At 38.1% G+C, this 19,484-nt stretch overlaps 1 protein-coding gene across 1 annotated transcript; it reads right to left on the minus strand.

The window, feature by feature from the left end:
• Positions 1 to 10,251: 10,251 nt before the first annotated feature.
• Positions 10,252 to 16,453, minus strand: LOC139165885 (nuclear transport factor 2-like). Its single transcript, XM_070749125.1, has 5 exons — positions 16,378 to 16,453; positions 13,271 to 13,378; positions 11,343 to 11,414; positions 11,050 to 11,148; positions 10,252 to 10,612 (listed from the first exon to the last, which is right to left on the minus strand). Exons 2-5 carry the CDS (start codon positions 13,367 to 13,369, stop codon positions 10,499 to 10,501), a joined length of 384 nt encoding a protein of 127 aa, XP_070605226.1. The 5' UTR covers positions 13,370 to 13,378; positions 16,378 to 16,453; the 3' UTR covers positions 10,252 to 10,498.
• Between the last annotated feature and the right edge of the window lie 3,031 nt (positions 16,454 to 19,484).

Consider the following 19,484-nt stretch of genomic DNA (forward strand, 5'->3'; position numbering starts at 1 on the left):
ATCTTTAGAAGTGTAATTGTTTTCTGTGCCATGAAGTACTTGGAAGAGCTTAAGCCAGAGAGCCAACTATAGTTATACTTGGATAGCCTTCCCTCAAGAAACCATACCCTGGTAATTTCTTACTTAAGTTACAGTATATTGTTATATTTGAAAGTAATCCAGAAATTTCAGTTACTTCTGAATATTTCACCAACAATACCAAGATGTTGTTATCGTATTACTTTAAAATTGCACAACTTCTTTAACTTCTACTTTGTTTCCAATCTCAATTTAAGATGCTACTTTCAATTATAAAACTCTTCAAAAGCTTGGCACCAATAGCTAAAGGACGACCTCTTCCCATGTAGACAAACTCATACTTCATCTTTACTGGTCTTACTCCAGGTGCCTTCCCATATAAGATTAAAAAAAGGTCCTGGCCACAGATAGGCCTTCTTGGTGATAACCATCAGCTCAGAAAGCCAAAATAGAATATTTGTGACCTACGTGCCAAATTTACTATTTTTCTGGCATGAAGGACATTTTTATTTTCTGTTTCTCAATATGTCAATATATTACTATTTTAAGATTACTTCTCATACTGCTGTGGGGCATTTTAGTTAATAATGTTGCTGATGTTTTACTATTTATTTATTTATTTTGTCCAATACACAATGAGGGTTTTTTAGTGGGTATATATCTATATACACATAGTAAAATACATGATGAAGGTTAGAGAGGAGATACTCATAGTAAAATATATCTAAGAAATAATAGAAGAGAAGGTATAGTAATAGAACATATCAATGAAAGAATAGAAGAAGAGATATAGGAATAGAAGAAACGTATAGGAGATATAGGAGAGCAATAGGAGAGGGGACGGAAGGCACTCTGGTGCACTTGTACTTGCCCCTTATTGACCTCTTAGGAATCTGGATAGGTCAACCGTAGATAATCTAAGGGTAAAGTGTTGGGGGTTTGGGGATGACAATATGGAGTCCGGTAATGAGTTCCACGCTTCGACAACTCGGTTACTGAAGTCATATTTTTTACAGTCAAGTTTGGAGAGGTTAATATTAAGTTTAAATCTGTTGTGTGCTCTTGTGTTGTTGTGGTTGAAGCTGAAGTAGTTGCCGACAGGCAGGACGTTGCAGCATATGATCTTGTGGGCAATACTTAGATCTTGTTTAAGGCGTCTTAGTTCTAAACTTTCTAGGCCCAAGATTGAAAGTCTAGTCTCATAGGGTATTCTATTTCGAGTGGAAGAGTGAAGGGCTCTTCTGGTGAAAGAGTATCTTTGGACATTTTCAAGGGTGTTAATGTCTGAGATGCGATATGGGTTCCAAACAGATGAGCTGTATTCAAGGATGAGTCTGGCAAAAGTTTTGTAAGCTCTGGTAAGTAGTGTGAGATTGCCAGTTTAATGACCAGTTTATCTGTTTTTAATCTTTTTTATGTTTTTAATGAAAAACATGTTTTTAATATTTTGTGAACCTTACTGGAAAAGGCGAGGTTGTTTTATTATAAATAAAACTATCAAAACAATTGTCAAAACAATTCAAATTCTCTTTGTACAACTGAACAGTCCCCTTTTGTCCCCTTAACCAAATCCCCAAATATAGAGGGTTCCATTCCCAATTCTCCAGAACAAAGAATGAGGAAGAATTTATTAACTGCACATATATCATTGTTAAACACAAATTATTGAACAGAATCTCATTGTACTGGAATGCTTTTATCATAGTACTCATCTGATTTAGTTCTGTGCATAAAATGGAATTGTCCTGAGATCTGTACTAACATTTTGATTGATTTATATCTTTACAAGTCAGTGTTAACTCTTAATCCAGGTGATCTCTCCCCAATTTAGCCCTAATATTACTTAATTTTTATATCCTTCATTGTTGTGCTAGGTCCTGAACATAGATGGATCTCAATATACCTTAGATGAACAAGGTAATGGGACAAAAAGCATGCCAAGAACTGACAAAAAGAAAAGAATATCTAACTTTAGTGGTACGTAGGAATGAGCTGGGAGACAGGAAGAACTAGACTAGACAATAATCAGATAAGTGGCAGCATAGCCTGCAGAAGCAATGGAGACCTGGTAGTCTCAGGAAGGACCCACTCTAATTTTCTGGACTGTAAAAGTGAATGGATAGAAATCTTGTAACTCTGAAAGAATTTCTTGTCCAGTCTCTTTAAAAAATATATCATTTAATCTAACCAAAATAAGGAAAGTCCAACTGATATTGTATGCAAACAATTTAGGAAAAAAGTGTCCTTTCTTGTGTTTTTTGATGGATACTTGCTTTTCCAAAAGTAAACAATTTCACAAATTCATTCTTGATGTTAAGATACTGACTACATCTTCCTTTGATGTTTAAGCTTGGTACAAGAAACATATTTTCTGTAATAGCTTACTCAGTGAGGAATATCTTAACATTTCATTTCCATGAGATATAGTAGAGATATTTTATTCACCGGAAGAAATTATAATCCAAGATTATTGTTTTCAATAGTTCTTCTATTTGTTTTATATTGTATTCCAGAATACATGAATGGCACCTGATATATAGATATGTTAATTTCCTTCCAAAACTGATGTTTCAAATGGCAACTGGAATTTCTAAAGAAAATCTTTTGAAAAAGCAACATGACCTAGACAACTGAGATTCTAGATAGTTAATTTCATTTCATGCCTTAAATAAGACTTGCAACAATAGCTTTCCTTCCGTTTACCCCATAAGTAATTTTTTCAGCCAGTTGAATTTTATTTTGTTTTTAAGAATATATCCTTCAACAGGATAAATAGAGAGGAAATGAATCATAAAAGAAGTTGCCAAAATCAGAACCAGAATACGAAGCCTTCTTTCAAATCATTAGTTATGAAGTTCACTATAGAATCGTGGGCTTCCCAAGGTATGCCCATGTTACACCAACACTCCGCAGTCTGCATTGGTTGCCGATCAATTTCCGGTCACAATTCAAAGTGTTGGTTATGACCTATAAAGCCCTTCATGGCATCGGACCAGAGTATCTCCGGGACCGCCTTCTGCCGCACGAATCCCAGCGACCAGTTAGGTGCCACAGAGTTGGCCTTCTCTGGGTCCCGTCGACTAAACAATGTCGTTTGGTGGGACCCAGGAGAAGAGCCTTGTCTGTGGCGGCACCGACCCTCTGGAACCAGCTTCCCCCGGAGATCAGAACTGTCCCAACCCTCCTTGCCTTTCGTAAAGTTCTTAAGACCCATCTTAAGACATCTCCCCCGGGCCTATACAGTTTATACATGGTATGTTTGTGTGTATGCTTGCTTTTAATAATGGGGTTTTTAGCGTTTTTTAAATTATTAGATTTGTTCTTACATTATCTTTGTTATTGTTGTGAGCCGCCCCGAGTCTACAGAGGGGGGCAGCATACAAATCTAATAATAATAAATAATAAATAATAATAATAAATATTATCTGTAGTAAGATTTTCAGGGCATTCCACAGAGAAGACTAAAATTTTACTAAAAATTAAAATGAATTTTGTAGATTGACTTTTTTCCTCTAGAATATAAACCACCAGACTTGATCAGAGAACTAAGATTATCTGTAATTATAAATAAGGTGAAATACACAGTAAATTTTTAAAAGCATATTTAATTTTTTTTTTAAAAAAAATAGGTTTAGTCAAAGATCTGTTTCATTTTATCAGAATAGCACCAGGGAAATATGATTGTTGAAAATGAAGTCTAAGAATGGGGGAGGGGGATGTCTGAAAATTATCTAGTCAGTTTAATAGCTCAGTTGAATGGTTATTTTTGCCCATTTTCTTATTTTCCTAACTATTTTTTCCAGATAGCAAGGTTCCTGAAGTAAATAAATTGCTATCAGTGCAGTGTAGATCTCAAAATGTAACAAAAGTACACTTTTGTACCCTTATTTCAGTATTTATGTGTGCATATAACTATATCAAAAATATTTATTTCTCTATTTACTTGGTGGAAAAATATTATTGAAATTTATTTATTTATTATTTATTTATTTATTATTTATTTATTATTTATTTATTATTTGTTTGTTTGTTTGTTTGTATGCCGCCCCTCTCCGTAGACTCGGGGCGGCTAACAACAATAATGAAACAACATATAACAAATCTAATATTTAAAATAATTAAAAGACCCTTATTTAAAAAACCAAACATACACACAAACATACCATGCATAAATTGTATAGGCCTAGGGGGAAGGGAATATCCCAATTCCCCCATGCCTTCCCTATAGTTCCCTATAGTTCAGATCAAAATGCCACACACCACAATTCAGAGTTCAAATTTTTATTTAGCACACAGTAAATTCACTGAGCAATGAAGGCAGTCAACTTCAGGGAGGGATGGAACATTTTTTATAACCAGGTATAAAAGTTATCTGTGCACATCTAGTTGTAGAATTTTCAATTTTATTTTCCTAATAAGGAATAGCCTAAGTTGTTATTTTCTAATTGGCATACTCTGTTGTCAGGAATGTAACATTTATCCTTACATTCCATTCTAATTTATCTACATTGCTTTCTTGCTACTGTGTAATGGATTAGGGGACTCGAAACCAAGACTTACGAAGAGAGATTGAGAGAACTGGGCATGGACAGCCTAGAAAAAAGAAGGTCTAGAGGGGACATGATAGCAGTTTACAGATACTTGAGGGGTTGCCACGGTGAGGAGGGGGTCTCTTTATTCCCCAGGGCACCAGAGGGCCGGACGAGGAACAATGGTTGGAAGCTGACCAAGGAGAGATTCAACCTGGAAATAAGGAAGAACTTCCTGACCGTCAGAGCGATCAACCAATGGAACTGCCTGCCAGGGGAGGTGGTGAACTCCCCAACTCTGGACACCTTCAAGAGGAGATTGGACTTCCATTTGGCTCGGGTGCTGTAGGGTTTCCTGCTCAGGCAGGGGGTTGGACTCGATGACCTAACGGTCCCTTTCAACTCTATTAATAAATAAATAAATAAATAAATAAATAAATAAATAAATAAATAAATAAATAAATAAATAAATAAATAAATAAATAAATAAATAAATAAATAAATAAATAAATAAATAAATAAATAAATAAATAAATAAATAAATAAATAAATAAATAAATAAATAAAACATTATGAGCCAGGGTGGCGCAGCAGGTAGAGTGCTGTACTGCAGGCCACTTAAGCTGACTGTAGATCTGTAGGTCAGCGGTTCAAATCTCATCACCGGCTCAAGGTTGAGTCAACCTTCCATCTTTCCAAGGTGGGTAAAATGAGGACCCGGATTGTGGGGGCAATATGCTGGCTCTGTCAGAAAGTGCTATTGCTAACATGTTGTAAGCCGCCCTGAGTCTAAGAAGGGCGGCATAAAAATTGAATGAATGAATGAATGAATGAATGAATGAATGAATGAATGAATGAATGAATGAATGAATGAATGAATGAATAAAAGAATTAACTTCCCTTCTAATATTTCATTTCATTTATTTCATTTATTGGATTTATATGCCGCCCCTCTCCGAAAACTAGACCAGAAGTGGGTTCCTCCCAGTTTGCCCGAAGCGGTAGCAACCTGCTGGTGGCGCCATGATGATGTCAACAAATTGGATCAGTGATGGTCTATGAGTGTCGGCATCTTTTTTTTCCAATTTTTTAAAAATGTTTTTTTATGCACATGTGCAGAAGCTGAGTTTCTTGCACTGTGCATTCATCACCATTTTGTTTTTGGTGGGGTTTTAAAAAAAATATCTGGGTTTTTTGCACTCCGGTCACATTACGCAGGAGGAAGCAAACTGGCAGCGAGGTAAGTTGCAACCCACCCCTGAAGTAGATGCCTCATCTCCCAAAGGCATGTGGTTCTGAAGAGTGATATATGAAACTTGAGTTATATCACCTTGTAACTTCAAGACAGCATTGATGTCTTCTAAGTTTAAAGCCCTACATGGCATCGGACCAGAATACCTCTGGAACCGCCTTCTACCGTACGAATCCCAGCGGCCGATAAAGGTCCCACAGAGTTGGCCTTCTCCGGGTCCCACCAACTAAGCAATGTCGTTTGGCGAGCCCCAGGGGAAGCGCCTTTTCTGTGGCGGCCCCGGCCCTCTGGAATCAACTCCCCCCAGAGATTAGAACTGCCCCCACCCTCCTTGTCTTTTGCAATTTACTTAAGACCCACCTTTATCGCCAGGCATGGGGAAATTGAGACACCTCCAAGCTTTTATATTTTATGTATGGTATGCGTGTGTTGCATGATTTTTAAATGATGGGGTTTTTAAAGATGTTTTTTCATATTAGATTTGTTTCCATTGTAACATTGTTATTATTATTGTTGTGAGCTGCCCCGAGTCTTCGGAAAGGGGCGGCATATAAATCTAATAAATTATTATTAATTATTATTCAAGATGGCATTGCAAAGATACTGAGCTGTCTACCAGTACATTTTCAAACTCTTATCCCAAGGATCAGCCAATGAGCAAATGTGAAAATTGATCAGCTTTTCAACTAGAGTTGGCTCTTAATTGAATCTATGGGCCCGATTCCCATGTCATCCCTTCAACTCACTTGAGAAAGGTACGTGACCGATCACATAATAGAGGTTGTTTGCCACCACACATATTCTCTCCCCCGCCATCTCCCTTTAGGCTACTCACAGCAGGACAAATAATAGATAGTGAGAACCACTAAGAAATAAATCAAAGACAGTATTGGACATAGCCAAAATTGGCCACTACAGAAAGCAATACAGTTTATAAAGGGATCATCACTGAATGAATTGCTGGTATTATTCAATGAGGCCAGCAGTTGTCTACTCATCTGTCCAAGCGTGCTTCAAATTCAACAGCTGTACTTTAGCTGGGCTGTGGTCGATCACAGCTAGTAGGAGTATGATACAGACAGACTTTTCCAAAGTCACATACCATATTTTTTGGAGTATAAGATGCACCTTTTTCCTCCCTAAAAGAGGCTAATTTGGGTGCGTCTTATACTCTAAATGTAGCTCTCTCTTTTTCAGCACTAACTAGCTGCTAACAGTCTTCCCAGCTCTTACCTTGCAGGCTCTTTCATTCTTTCTCTCTGCAAATAATGTTTTCCAATCCCTAAGTCTTTGCAGGGTTTTTTTCATTGCTCTAACTTGCTCTGAGTAAGTTTTTTTCCAGCCCTAACCAAGTGCTTCCCAGCTCTCACCAGCTTGCAAGATCTTTAATTGTTACTCTCTGCGAAGAATGTTTTCCAAGCCTTGTCTTTGTATGGTTTTTTTTCATTCTCTACTTGCTCTGAATGTTTCTTTCCACCCCTAACCAGGTGCTAACAATGTTCCCAGCTCTTACCGGCTTGCAAGCTTTTTCATTGTTACTCTCTGCAAAGAATGTTTTCCAAGCCCTAAGTCTTTGCAGAGTCTTTTCCATTGCTCTACGTGCTCTGAATGTTTCTTTCCAAGTGCTAATGATGTTCCCAGCTCTTACTGGCTTGCAAGCGCTTCCATTATTACTCTCTTCGAATAAAGTTATAACCAGTGGATAAAATAATGTGCTGGCTAAGGACGTTAGCCAGATGAATATCTGGTAAGCAGATTCTTTTAACTATTTTCCTCCCCAAAAACTAAGGTGCATCTTATACTCTGGTTCGTCTTATACTCCGAATAATACAGTAGTTATATGACAAGAGAAGCCAGCATTAAGGGAGAGTTCAATGAAGGAAAAGAGTCAAAACACATAATTAATATCTACTTCAGTTACAGTTAAGTAGATGACAAAAATTGAAAGAGTTGAGTGATGTGATGAATTAAGTTATGGCACTTAGAATAGTTTGGCTTTTGAAAAATGCTTGACAAGTTGCAAACCCAAGTACAGTGGTACCTCTACTTAAGAACGCCTCTACTTAAGAACTTTTCTAGATAAGAACCGGGTGTTCAAGATTTTTTTGCCTCTTCTTAAGAACCATTTTCTACTTAAGAACCCGAGCCCGGAAAAATTTCCCAGGAAATTTGAGAGTGCCACGAAGGCCCGGCCAGTTTCCTGCCATTCCCCCTTTAATCCCGGCCATCTCGGTCTTTTCTGGGCTGCAGAGGAGCCTTTCGGTGGTGCTTAAGGAGGCTTTGACAGTCTAGAGCGAACAAAGCATTTTCCTTTCTCTGGGCGCTTGGAGAGGGGATAAACCTCTGCCAGCGCCCAGAAAAAAGAAATGTTCCTTTTACTCTGGGCAGCCCAGAGTGAATAGTGCATATTCCTTTCTCTGGGCACTTGGAGAGGGGATAAACCTCTGCCAGCGCCCAGAAAAAAGAAATGTTCCTTTTACTCTGGGCAGCCCAGAGTGAATAGTGCATATTCCTTTCTCTGGGCACTTGGAGAGGGGATAAACCTCTGCCAGCACCCAGAAAAAAGAAATGTTCCTTTTACTCTGGGCAGCCCAGAGTGAATAGTGCATATTCCTTTCTCTGGGCACTTGGAGAGGGGATAAACCTCTGCCAGCGCCCAGAAAAAAGAAATGTTCCTTTTACTCTGGGCAGCCCAGAGTGAATAGTGCATATTCCTTTCTCTGGGCACTTGGAGAGGGGATAAACCTCTGCCAGCACCCAGAAAAAAGAAATGCTCCTTTTACTCTGGGCAGCCCAGAGTGAACAGAGCATTTTCCTTTCTCTGGGCGCTGCCTCAGAGTCCTTTTTTTTTTTTAAACACTTTAAAGTTTTGGATTTTTTTGATTCCCCTCCCCTCACCTTCTTTCGGTAGCGACTGTCCTCCTCCTCTTCTCCCTTTTCCTCCTCCCATCCAAATTCCAAGCTTTTATTACTTTCCTAATGGGTTTGCACGCATTATTTGCTTTTACATTGATTCCTATGGGAAAATTGCTTCTACTTAAGAACTTTTCTACTTAAGAACCTGGTCACGGAACAAATTAAGTTCTTAAGTAGAGGTACCACTGTATATGGAATTTTTTTTTTTGAAGTATGTTGTATTGGAGTTCCTTTGGTTTGCTAACCCCTACCAACACTGTCCATTATTAAACCAAAAGATTTAATAATTTTTTTTGGTGGCGCCATAGGAGGTGCCATGTTTTTTGCTCCTGTGCATGCACAGCTTTTTATAAAGTACTGCGCATGAGTGCACCCGCAAAACGCATGCACACCCACATGTCTCTCAGCAAACCATCCATGGGAGAATTCAGAACCCACCCCTGTGTGGAAGGAAAGTTTTCATCTTGGCACTCGGGTTGAATCTTATAATATAGAATGCCGACCCACTGATCTTATTTAGGTTTCTTACATTATTTATAATATCAGTTTAGTCAGCCTCAGTTTTCTGTTGTGTGCTCTGTTACATCACTGACACCCTTACATGAGTTAACATCTATATATACATGTTGTGGTTGGCTCTGGCCCAGCTCCTGCCCCAGGGAATGGGGAGGTGGATGCAGGGGAAAATTCAACATGTCATAGGCCTGTGTTATTGCCGACAGAATCAGTTCAGAGTTTAGTTTCCTCGGACGAAGAAGAAGGTGGGAGTGACTCGGCAGAGGAGGGCTTGGCACACAGCCAAGGCAGTCAATCTTCCTTATCTTCCCTTGATTCAGATGATGAGATTTTGGACCCACGCAAGCGCAGAATTATGCGTAGAAGAGACCAAGTAAGAACATATTACAGGAAATAAGTGAGGCCACCGGTGTTTGGGTGAGGCTTCAGTAATTAGGGCTGCTGCTATAAATAGCAGCATGTGGGTTTGGCCGTTGTGGAAGAATATCTGATCGGAGTTCGTTAGGAATCCTGTGTTTTCTGGATTTATTGCTTTTTCACACCGTGGAAAACAAAGCAGAGCAACGTGTGTGTGTGTGTGTGTCTCACTTCGTTGGAAGAAGATGAGGTGTGAAATTTCTTCACAGCTGCTAGCTAAGTACTTAATGACTGCTTAAGGGAAATTGTACAGACTACCCGGTTGTTTTGGGAAGAGTGCTCTTTGCAATACAAAAAGAGTGCTTAGTTTATTTTGAATTTTGTGATAAAGAACATTGTTTTGAATTTTCAAACGTATGTGTGTCTGAAATTTGTACCCTTGAATTTTTGGGAGGCTCCTATCAGAGAGCCCGCAGAACATAAACATGGCAACAGAACATTCAGAACAAACAAGAATTACTTTTTCTTGAGTAAACATCATGTTGTTAAGAAATAACATGAAAAGATTAATAAATTTGAATCATGTGAAAAAAGGTATTCAGACAAATCTTTTTGGTTCACTAAAACTGCATGCAGATTAATTTATTGTCAAACTTGTTTGTATAAGAAATGTCTTTACACTGATACACTGTTATCTCCACAAGCTTCATATAGTTAAAATGGACAAACTATTTTCTTATAAAGTATTAAATGTTTTACATTAAAGGCTATCTAATACTGCACTATTTCAAATTATTTCAATTAATAGAAAAATGCTTCTCAGTTGCAGTTACAGAAAGAAAATAACTAAGACACACGTAAAGCCAACATGAATATGATATTTGTAGTGTGTAAACCAAGAGCAGAAATTTTAGGCAAAATTATACAGAGCCAACCTAAATATGTCATTAGAACAAACCCATTTGTCATTCATGTTTTTGAGAACAAACATCTGGTGGAATCCCATTACTGGATCATTGTCTACCTACCATGAGAGGATATAAGCTTAATGTTAGTGGTTTAAAACATGAATAAATTCCACACCGTAATTTAAATATGAGAGAAAAAAATAGCAAACAAATGCATGCATTTTTGAAGTTACTGCTTTCAATAGAAATATACTGCTCAAAAAAAATAAAGAGAACACTCAAATAACACATCCTAAATCTGAATGAATGAAATATTCTCATATTCTGTTGTTTAAGTGTTCTCTTTTTGAACAGTGTACATCAGAAGGATATAATGCTTTTTATATATTTTGATAAAGTTAATGTAAGCATTATATTGCAACTAACATACTTCAAGAAAAATACTATACAACAGTTAAATGCACTCTGAATGCCTTAACATTCACGCTTTTATATTAAATCTTAGAACCTTCGAACAGATCTTAACCAACGATAAAACAATAACAAATCTCACCTTCAATTGGCCAACAACCATACTAAGGATACAATTGTCAGGAGCAGGTTGATGATCCTGGGATGTTATATTATGCTGAATTTTTTGGAAAGGAAGCGCCTGTTATTAAAAAAACAACCATTAAACCCTAAGAAGATACTACATATCCAGAGACTATAATGGAGTCTACAAGGACTCTTATCTGGTCTTCCCAATAAGAAGCATTTTCCAAATAACTATTTTAAAGTCACTGCATGAAATGTTACGGATTACAAGATTAATCAGTTATGTATTTTAGATGATAAATAACATACCATTAATTTTTCCATAATTGAAGCTTTTCCTTGGAACTGCTGACCTTCCCAAGACAAACAGGAAGCATCTGTCTGTAAAACAGTAGCATATTCAGTGATGGGCTGCCAAATTTTTTACAGCCACACTGTGGGCGTGGCTTATTTTGTGGGTGTGGCTTGCCAACCATGTGACCAGGTGGAGTTGCTTGACAATCATGGGACCCAAGAAGTGGCTTAAAGATCATGTGTCTGGGTGGGAGTGGCTTACCAATCAAGATAAGTTCTCAAACAGGTGCTTGGACTCTTTTTCAGTTGATTAAGTCACATTATTTGAATAGCCACAAAACAGACAAATGAAAGACAGCATTATTTGTTGAGGAGCATAGTAATATTTTAAGGTTTTGTACTGAACTCACAGGGTTCAGTATGATAACAGATTAGGCAAGTAGCTCAATTTTCTTTAATTGCTATAAAAGTTTAGTTTTAGATGTTTTAAATGTTTATGGGTAAAAACATACTGTACTATTCAATTATTTCCTATTTTAAAAGTAATTAAGGATCATACTAAGGTAGCAGAGAAGGAAGGACAATAAGAAAATTATTAAGTATTAAATAAATATTATAAGCTTATTATCCTCACTGTGTCCCCCCTGTCCCCCCCATGGGGGCAGTAGTAGCCCATTACTGGATATATTTCAGTAACCCACGTATTGAAATTATCGGACTACAGAAACTATACAAATAAATAATCACAGCTCTAGACAGGTAAGTTTTTGCAAATTCCACATGGGTTTTCAATCTCAGATCTAGGCACAGATCTAGTCTCAGGCAAGAAATTCTCAATGAACTATCCACCTACCCTCCCAGGAACTTATTTTCTATATATTGGACCTCCCAATAAGAGAAAGAAATGATTCTTATCAGAACTTGTCAAGAGAAGGAAAGAAAAGGAGCTGAAGAGGGAGGAAAGAGATACCAAAAAAAAAAGAAAACAGAAACATATCTACCAATATCCATTTTTTTTTCTTCAACCCCTCCGTTGAGAACTTGGCAGAAATTTCTTAAAAGTTTAGCCTATACGTCCCTCTCCAGAAAATAAAATAAAAAATGTCCATTCTGGTTTCTAGATTTAATCTCCATTTTGCATACACAGTGTTAATGGGAGCAAAGATAGAGTAGCAGCAAAAGGGATGTTAATATAATGAATATGGATCAAAAACCATAAAAAGGAGTTGGATTTCAAACCAAAGTAGCCCAATCTCCCAGAGCGGCTAGTAAGAGCTATTTAGAGCTACCTATTGAGAACAAGCTTCCAAACTTCTACTCTGGCCAGCATGAAGCAAAAGAACTTAAAAGTGAAGTAGCTAGAAAAATAGCCCTCAACTTATGACCCTAATAGAGCCTACCCATTATGGTCATAACTCTTGATGGTCATGAAGTAAGTTATTCAGGTGACCAGCCAATTTATGCAATCTTTTTTTGTGATAAATTGTTAAGTTATGGGGCATTTTTGCCAAAAGATGAAAGTAAACACTGGTTTTCAGTAAAAACATTGTAAATCGTGGTCACTTGAGTACAAGATATTGCAATTAGCTGTAAATGTGGGCATCCATCCAATGCCCGAAATATTTTCATATGACTGCAGGGAGAGAGCCTGGGCTTCAGAATTTCTTAATTGAATTTCTGAACTGGGTACAATTCCTTTGGGGAAGAGTATCTACTGTAATTTCAAACACTTGCTGAGAATCGGTCATAAGTTAAGGTCTACCTATAGTTGTTTTCCATCCAAATGCTTGAAATTTCTCAATTAATGCCTGGGGTAGGAATTAGGCCTTTGAATTACAATTTTTGCTGCTTTAGTAGAGACAACAACGCCCGCAAGCCAATAATCCATTCATTGTATCAATAGAATAATCACTGTTTTGAACAAAAGAGACATTGATACATACATAAAGAGCACCTAATTGTTCCCTATTGGTATCAAACTGTTGATAATATAGCTGTACAAAACTTGTTCCAATTTGCTCCCACATAGGCCTTTCTGCCATTTTGCAGACCTGCAAAGAGAGAAAAAAAGGACAATCTTAATTACTAAAATGGAAATATCAGTTGAAACCCAAGCAAGGTAATTGCAACCTCACCTTATGTAGAGGCAAGTCTGCTGATATAAATGTACTTGTTGTGGTTAGCTCTGGCCCAGCTCCTGCCCCAAGGAATGTGCAGGTGGATGTGGGGAAAACATCCACCTGCCACAGGCCTGTTTTGCTCCCAATGGAATCTGCCGACGAAGCCTCCTCTGACCAAGGAAGCGTGAGTGACAGGGAAGAGGGGAGTTTGGCAGACAACCCAGGAGGAGATCAATCATCTGTATCATCCCTGGATTCTGAACAAGAATTAATGACACATCCACGCATGCGTAGAGTGATGCATAGGAGACAACAACTGAAGGATTATTACAAGAGAAAATGAGACCACCTGTGGTTGGGTGGGGCTGCTGTAATTAGTACCACAGATAAAAGTGCAGCCTGGTGTTTTAGCCTCATGGCAGTTTATCTGATTCATTGTTTCGTCAAGATCGTGGTTTTTGTGCTGTTCAAAATTGTGTGTGGACTCTCTGGACTTTAGAATTGGACTCAATTTCCCAGTTATTGGGTGAGCAATTGGATTGCATTTAACCTGTGCCTTGTGTGTACCAGAAAATCCCTTTGACATTTAAAAAGGGAGCTGTTTCTGTTTTTCTGTTTATTGTGTGGTGTGTATCTTGCTGGACTAATTACCCTGTAATTACGGGCGATTAAAACATGCTGGCAGAACAGTACTAAAATATCTTTCAATCATACTGATGTCCATCTGCATCTAAAAGACACAGGGCACTCTTTTGAAGACAACAAAATCCATATATCAGACAACAAAGACCATGTATCGGAATGGTCAGACAACTGGCAACTTCAAATCTCAATCAATAAAGGCTCTGTCTTACACATCGGCAAAAAGAATCAGAACACAAAATGCAAGCTTAGAGGACGCAACCTCGTAGACAATCCTCACTCTTTCACGGACCTTGGAGTACTCATATCAAATGACCTAAGTGCCAGAGCCCACTGTAACAATATTGCCAAAAATGCAGTAGGAGTTATTAATCTAATCTTGTGTAGCTTCTTCTTTTGCAATATTATACTACCAACCAGAGCATACAAAACATTTGCTAGACCAATTCTTGAATACAGCTCACCTGTCTGGAACCCGCACTGCAGATCAGATATCAATACAATCGAGTGTGTCCAAAAATATTTCAGAAGAAGAATCATCCTATCCTCTGCTCGCAACAGAATACCTTATTCCACCAGACTTGGAATTTTGGGCTTAGTAAGCCTAGAACTTCATTGACTTGGATCTGACCTAAATGTAGTTCATAAAATCATCTACCACAATGTCCTGTCAATGATATCTTCAGTTTAAATCACAACGATATATGAGCACACAATTGATTCAAACTTAGTGTAAACCATTCCAAACTCGACTGCAGAAAATATGACTTCAGCAACAGAGTGATCATTGCCTGGAATGCACTACCTGACTGTGGTTTCTTCCTCAAACTCCAAAAACTTTAACCTTAGACTATCTACACTCGACCTCACCCCATTCCTAAGAGGTCTGGTAAGGGGTGTGCATAAGCATACAATTGTGCCTATCATCCCTGTCCTATTGTCCTATTGCCTAATTTACCTGTAGCTACTTTGCTAATGTTTATATTTATACCAATACCTACTATCTTGTACATGTTTGACTAAATAAATAAAATGAAATAAAATAAAATAAAATATTTTGGACAGAGATGATAGCTGGTTTGAAAGAAGGCTTAAAGAGACCATTAATGTCAAAATTGAACAGCTCTCTCTCAACAGAGAGAGAGGCAAACATCATCTGGCAGTTCTGTGTTAGCAAAAACTTCAGAAGAGAAGGATTTAGGGGCAGTGATTTCTGACAGTGTCAAAATTGGTGAACAGTGCAGTCAGGCGGTAGGGAAAGCTTGGCTGCATAGCTAGAGGTATAACAATCAGGAAGAGGGAGATTGTGATCCCACTGTATAGAGCGTTGGTGAGGCCACATTTGGAATACTGTGTTCAGTTCTGGAGACTTACCTACAGAAAGATATTGATCAAATTGAATGGGTCCAAAGACGGGCTACAAGAATGGTGGAAGGTTTTAAGCATAAAACCTATCAGGAAAGACATAATGAACTCATCTGTAGTCTGGAGAACATGAAGCTTATTCTCATGTTATTATTTAGTTGAAAGTAAATTCCAATACCATGCAAGCCTGTTTACTATTACAGCGCTGGTAGAATTCCTACTTAGGCATAAATTCCATTTTACCCCAGTATGATTTCATACTATAAACGTGCACCGAACTGTGAAGAACTGTAGATCTACTGGATTCACCCCTCACACCAGAAGGCTATTCTTCCATTCATATATATTTTCCTCTATTTTTCATCGACGTATTTTATTCTTATATCTTTTTCTCCTATCCTTTCTTTGATATATATCACTACATGTTTATTCTCTTTAACCTTCATTGGGTATTGGACAAAATAAATAAATTTAAATTAAAAATAATAATAATCCTGCACCCACGCCGTGGTTTGCACGCCGATCGCTGCAGGCACCGCTTGGAAAAAATGTTACCCGTTGTAAAACCCGCGCCTGAAGCCTCCGCAGCTGCCACCTGCTTTTACTCACACCTGCAGAATTTTGGGGGGATCGGGGCACGTCCCTTGGATTTGGGGGGGAAGGATTCCGCCAACCGACCGAGTGCACTAGAAGCGCAAAAGGGATCTTTCAGAAATCGGGATCACGCAAGCAAGGCATGGAAAGCACACGAGATCGGAACGGTGCCGCCGCCCCCGTTGTCCCCCCCCCTCAATATCCGTGGCTGGGATGGGTAAGATCCAATATCCGTGGCTGGGATGAGTAAACCGCCCAGAGTCCTCCGGGAGTGGGACGACATATAAATCCAAATAAATAAATAAAAATAAAATACGGAACGAAGTCACCTTTAAGAGACTTGCAACTCGCAGGAAAGGTGAGAAACTGATAAATCCAGAGCCGCAAAGTTCCGCAGGCAACTTTCTTCCCAGGTTTAATCGGCCCATTCAAAGTCTCGGGTCGGTAGCCTTTAACGCTCGACCGCCAGCAGGTGGCGTCCCGCGGCCGAGCGGCAGAAATTGGAGACGTCACGCCTCGTTTCATCCAATGGCGGCCTCGAACCGGGCGGGACGTTTCTGTTTGATTTCAGTTTTAGCCGGAATGGTTGCTGCGGGAGTAAATTTAAGTATCAATTGTACATAATCTGTAAGAATCTGTTGAATTCAGGCGATCGTTGGAAATTGAATCTCTTGGTTTGCAGATTTTTAAAAAAATTCGTTAAAGAATTAGCGCCATTTTTGGAGTAAATTAAATTGGAGTAGAAGGTGGCATTTTTTAGATGCAGATACTGTACTAAATTCTAGTACAAATCGTGGTTTGGAATAATGCTAGTCACTGCGTCTAATATACAGTAATTCTCTTTTTTAATGGCTGAAACTTCTAAAGATTTACATTCAATTAGGTGGACTGGTAGAAGTTTAAATAAATCTAAATTCTTAAAATAAATCCTAGATCAGTAAGGGACATGCGCCAGCGTCAGTCCCCTGTCCTAATGGTATTTTTTGTTTGTTTCACTAGTATCATTTATTTATTTTATTTTATTTATTTATTTTGTCCAATGCACAATAATATTCATGTATATGAATATTATATCTTTACATGCCTCCAATATGTACTTGACAAAACAAACAAATAAAAATAAATAAATAAATAAATGAGGGGCGGCGGCATACAAATCTAATAAATTATTATTATTAAATAATAAATAAAAAATCTAAATTGATATTGTAATTACAAATCTCAAAAGCTGCTAATTTCATTTGTTGGAATCTTTGCATGTTAGATTTCACTTGAGCATACATTTCACAGTGGTTGAGTTAAGGTTAGACTTAAATTGCAGTTGCATATCTACAATTGTTTTTGTTTTAATGCATTTATTATTATTTAACATTCCCTTTTTAAAATTAATTGGCACATCATTTGCTTTCATGTCCCTTTGATAGCGTTTATAATGTATTTGTTTTTATTATTTTTGAAGTACACACATAACACAGACATACAACAAACATTTGGGGTATTTATAATCTCATTTCCATCAGATAATATAATTCTTGCTGGCTGCAGAAATGCTACCTAGTGAGTGTATCCTTATTAGGATTATATATTATTGCACCTGGTTTTCTCTAGATGGTAAGGATTATTCTACAGGTAGTCTTTGATTTGCAACAATTCATTTTGTGATCTTTCAAAGCTACAGCAATCCTGGAAAAAAGTGACTTATGACCATTGTTCACATTTATGACCAATGCGGCATCCCTGAGATGAAATTTTTTTCATCATTCTTTTAGAAATAATACAATTTTTTAAATTATTTATTTATTATTGTTATTTACAAGCTGCTCAACACTTTCTAGACTCTGAGCAGCGGACAACAATATAAAACAAAATAAAAAACGTTAAAGCCCTTAATATTAAAACATTCATATTCATTCAACCGGGGCAAGATTCACCGGTCCTGTGTTTTCACAGCCTTTTGGAAGGCCAGGAAGTTGGAGAATGTGCAGATCTCCAGGGGAGGTTGATTCCACAAAGCTGGAGCTGCCACAGAAAAAACCCTGTTATGTCGCCCCGCCAGCTGACATTGTCTAGCCAAAGGGACCTTGAGAAGGCCAACTCTGTGGGCCCTAACCGGAGAAGGCGGTCCCGTAGATAAATAAGATTTGCTACTTCTTATATATCGTCTGATCTATATTTGGGAGAATAGGTAAAGCCACTTGCTAGAACTTTCCTTCTGGAATCTCCCTGGGCAAAATAATCTTGCAGGATGACCATGAAAGATGGATAATTTGCTGTCTTGCACAATTTGCACGTTAGCAAACCACTCAACATGTATTGGTAAAAAGCTAAAAGGTATCTCCATGTCTGAGATCAACTCCTGGTGTCTGTATGAATGAAGCCCTACCATACAACGTTTTGGGCATTCTGATGGAGATTGTTTGCTCATGTCGGGTTTTTTTAAAAGTTGCTGGTGGGTACCTTCAAATCAACATGGATTTCTGATAGCAATAACACTTAAAACTTATATATCATTTTAGGTGCTTTACAGTACTCTAAACCAGGGGTGTCAAACTCACAACCTGTAGGCCAGATGCATGACATGCTGGCTACCCCCACCCCCATTAAGTGAAGGGGGAAAGTTGCAATACATGTATCACGTGACCTTTCGTGAATTTGACACCCCTGTGCTAAGCGGTTTACAGAGTCAGCATATTGCCCCCAATACTCTGGGTCTTCATTTTACAAACCCTGGAAGGACAGAAGGCTGAGTCAACCCTGAGCTGCTGAGGATCAAATTTCTGGAGTGAGCAGTGACTTAGCCCTGCAGTACTGTCTTCTAACCACTGTACCACCACTAAACATTTGTCATAATAATAAAAGATAGTGGTATTCAGTTCTGATTTGTATGCAGTCTTGTAACCTGTTTTCCATATATGCAGCATAATTATTCTATTTTTAAATTTTATGTATGCTGAGACTGGTCTCTGGGTGTCACACGACTTTCGTTGCCAATGACAATTCATTGTTTTGACAATGACAATAAATTTATTATTATTATTATTATTAACTGTTGCAATTCACCTTTAGCAAATCTAGAAGCATTTACAGGAAAGAAGCCTGGTGAATTAGCCTGCTGTACTGCCTTCTAACTACTACCCCACCAGGGCTCCTGTATGAATTGTATGATTGTGGGTTTTTTGGCACCATTTTCTAAAAGTGGCTGCGTCCATCACCTTCCTAGGGTTTAGAGATTGATTAATCCAGCGCTTCTCAATTATTTTCTCCCTAGAAAGAAGCAAACTTTTTGCGCGTCCCCAAATCTCCACCGGGACGATTGTTTGCAATATTCTGCATGTTTTCGCTGAGAAACTCATGCGTTTTATCAGCGTGATTGGGTGTAATGTGTTTAAGGGATACCTTAACTTATTTGACTTCATGTTGTCCACTGCCAACATTT

The sequence above is a fragment of the Erythrolamprus reginae genome, chromosome 3 (assembly GCF_031021105.1).
Source record: "Erythrolamprus reginae isolate rEryReg1 chromosome 3, rEryReg1.hap1, whole genome shotgun sequence".
NCBI lineage: Eukaryota > Metazoa > Chordata > Lepidosauria > Squamata > Dipsadidae > Erythrolamprus > Erythrolamprus reginae.

Bases quoted from the DNA above. Each gene is read 5' to 3' on its own strand.
- LOC139165885 (XM_070749125.1), bottom strand. From the start codon at position 13,369: ATGGCAGAAAGGCCTATGTGGGAGCAAATTGGAACAAGTTTTGTACAG. The intron at 11,415-13,270 runs GTATGTATCAAT...ACTGTTTTACAG, and splicing joins AACAATTAGGTGCTCTTTAT to ACAGATGCTTCCTGTTTGTC. The intron at 11,149-11,342 runs GTATGTTATTTA...TTTTAATAACAG, and splicing joins CAATTATGGAAAAATTAATG to GCGCTTCCTTTCCAAAAAAT.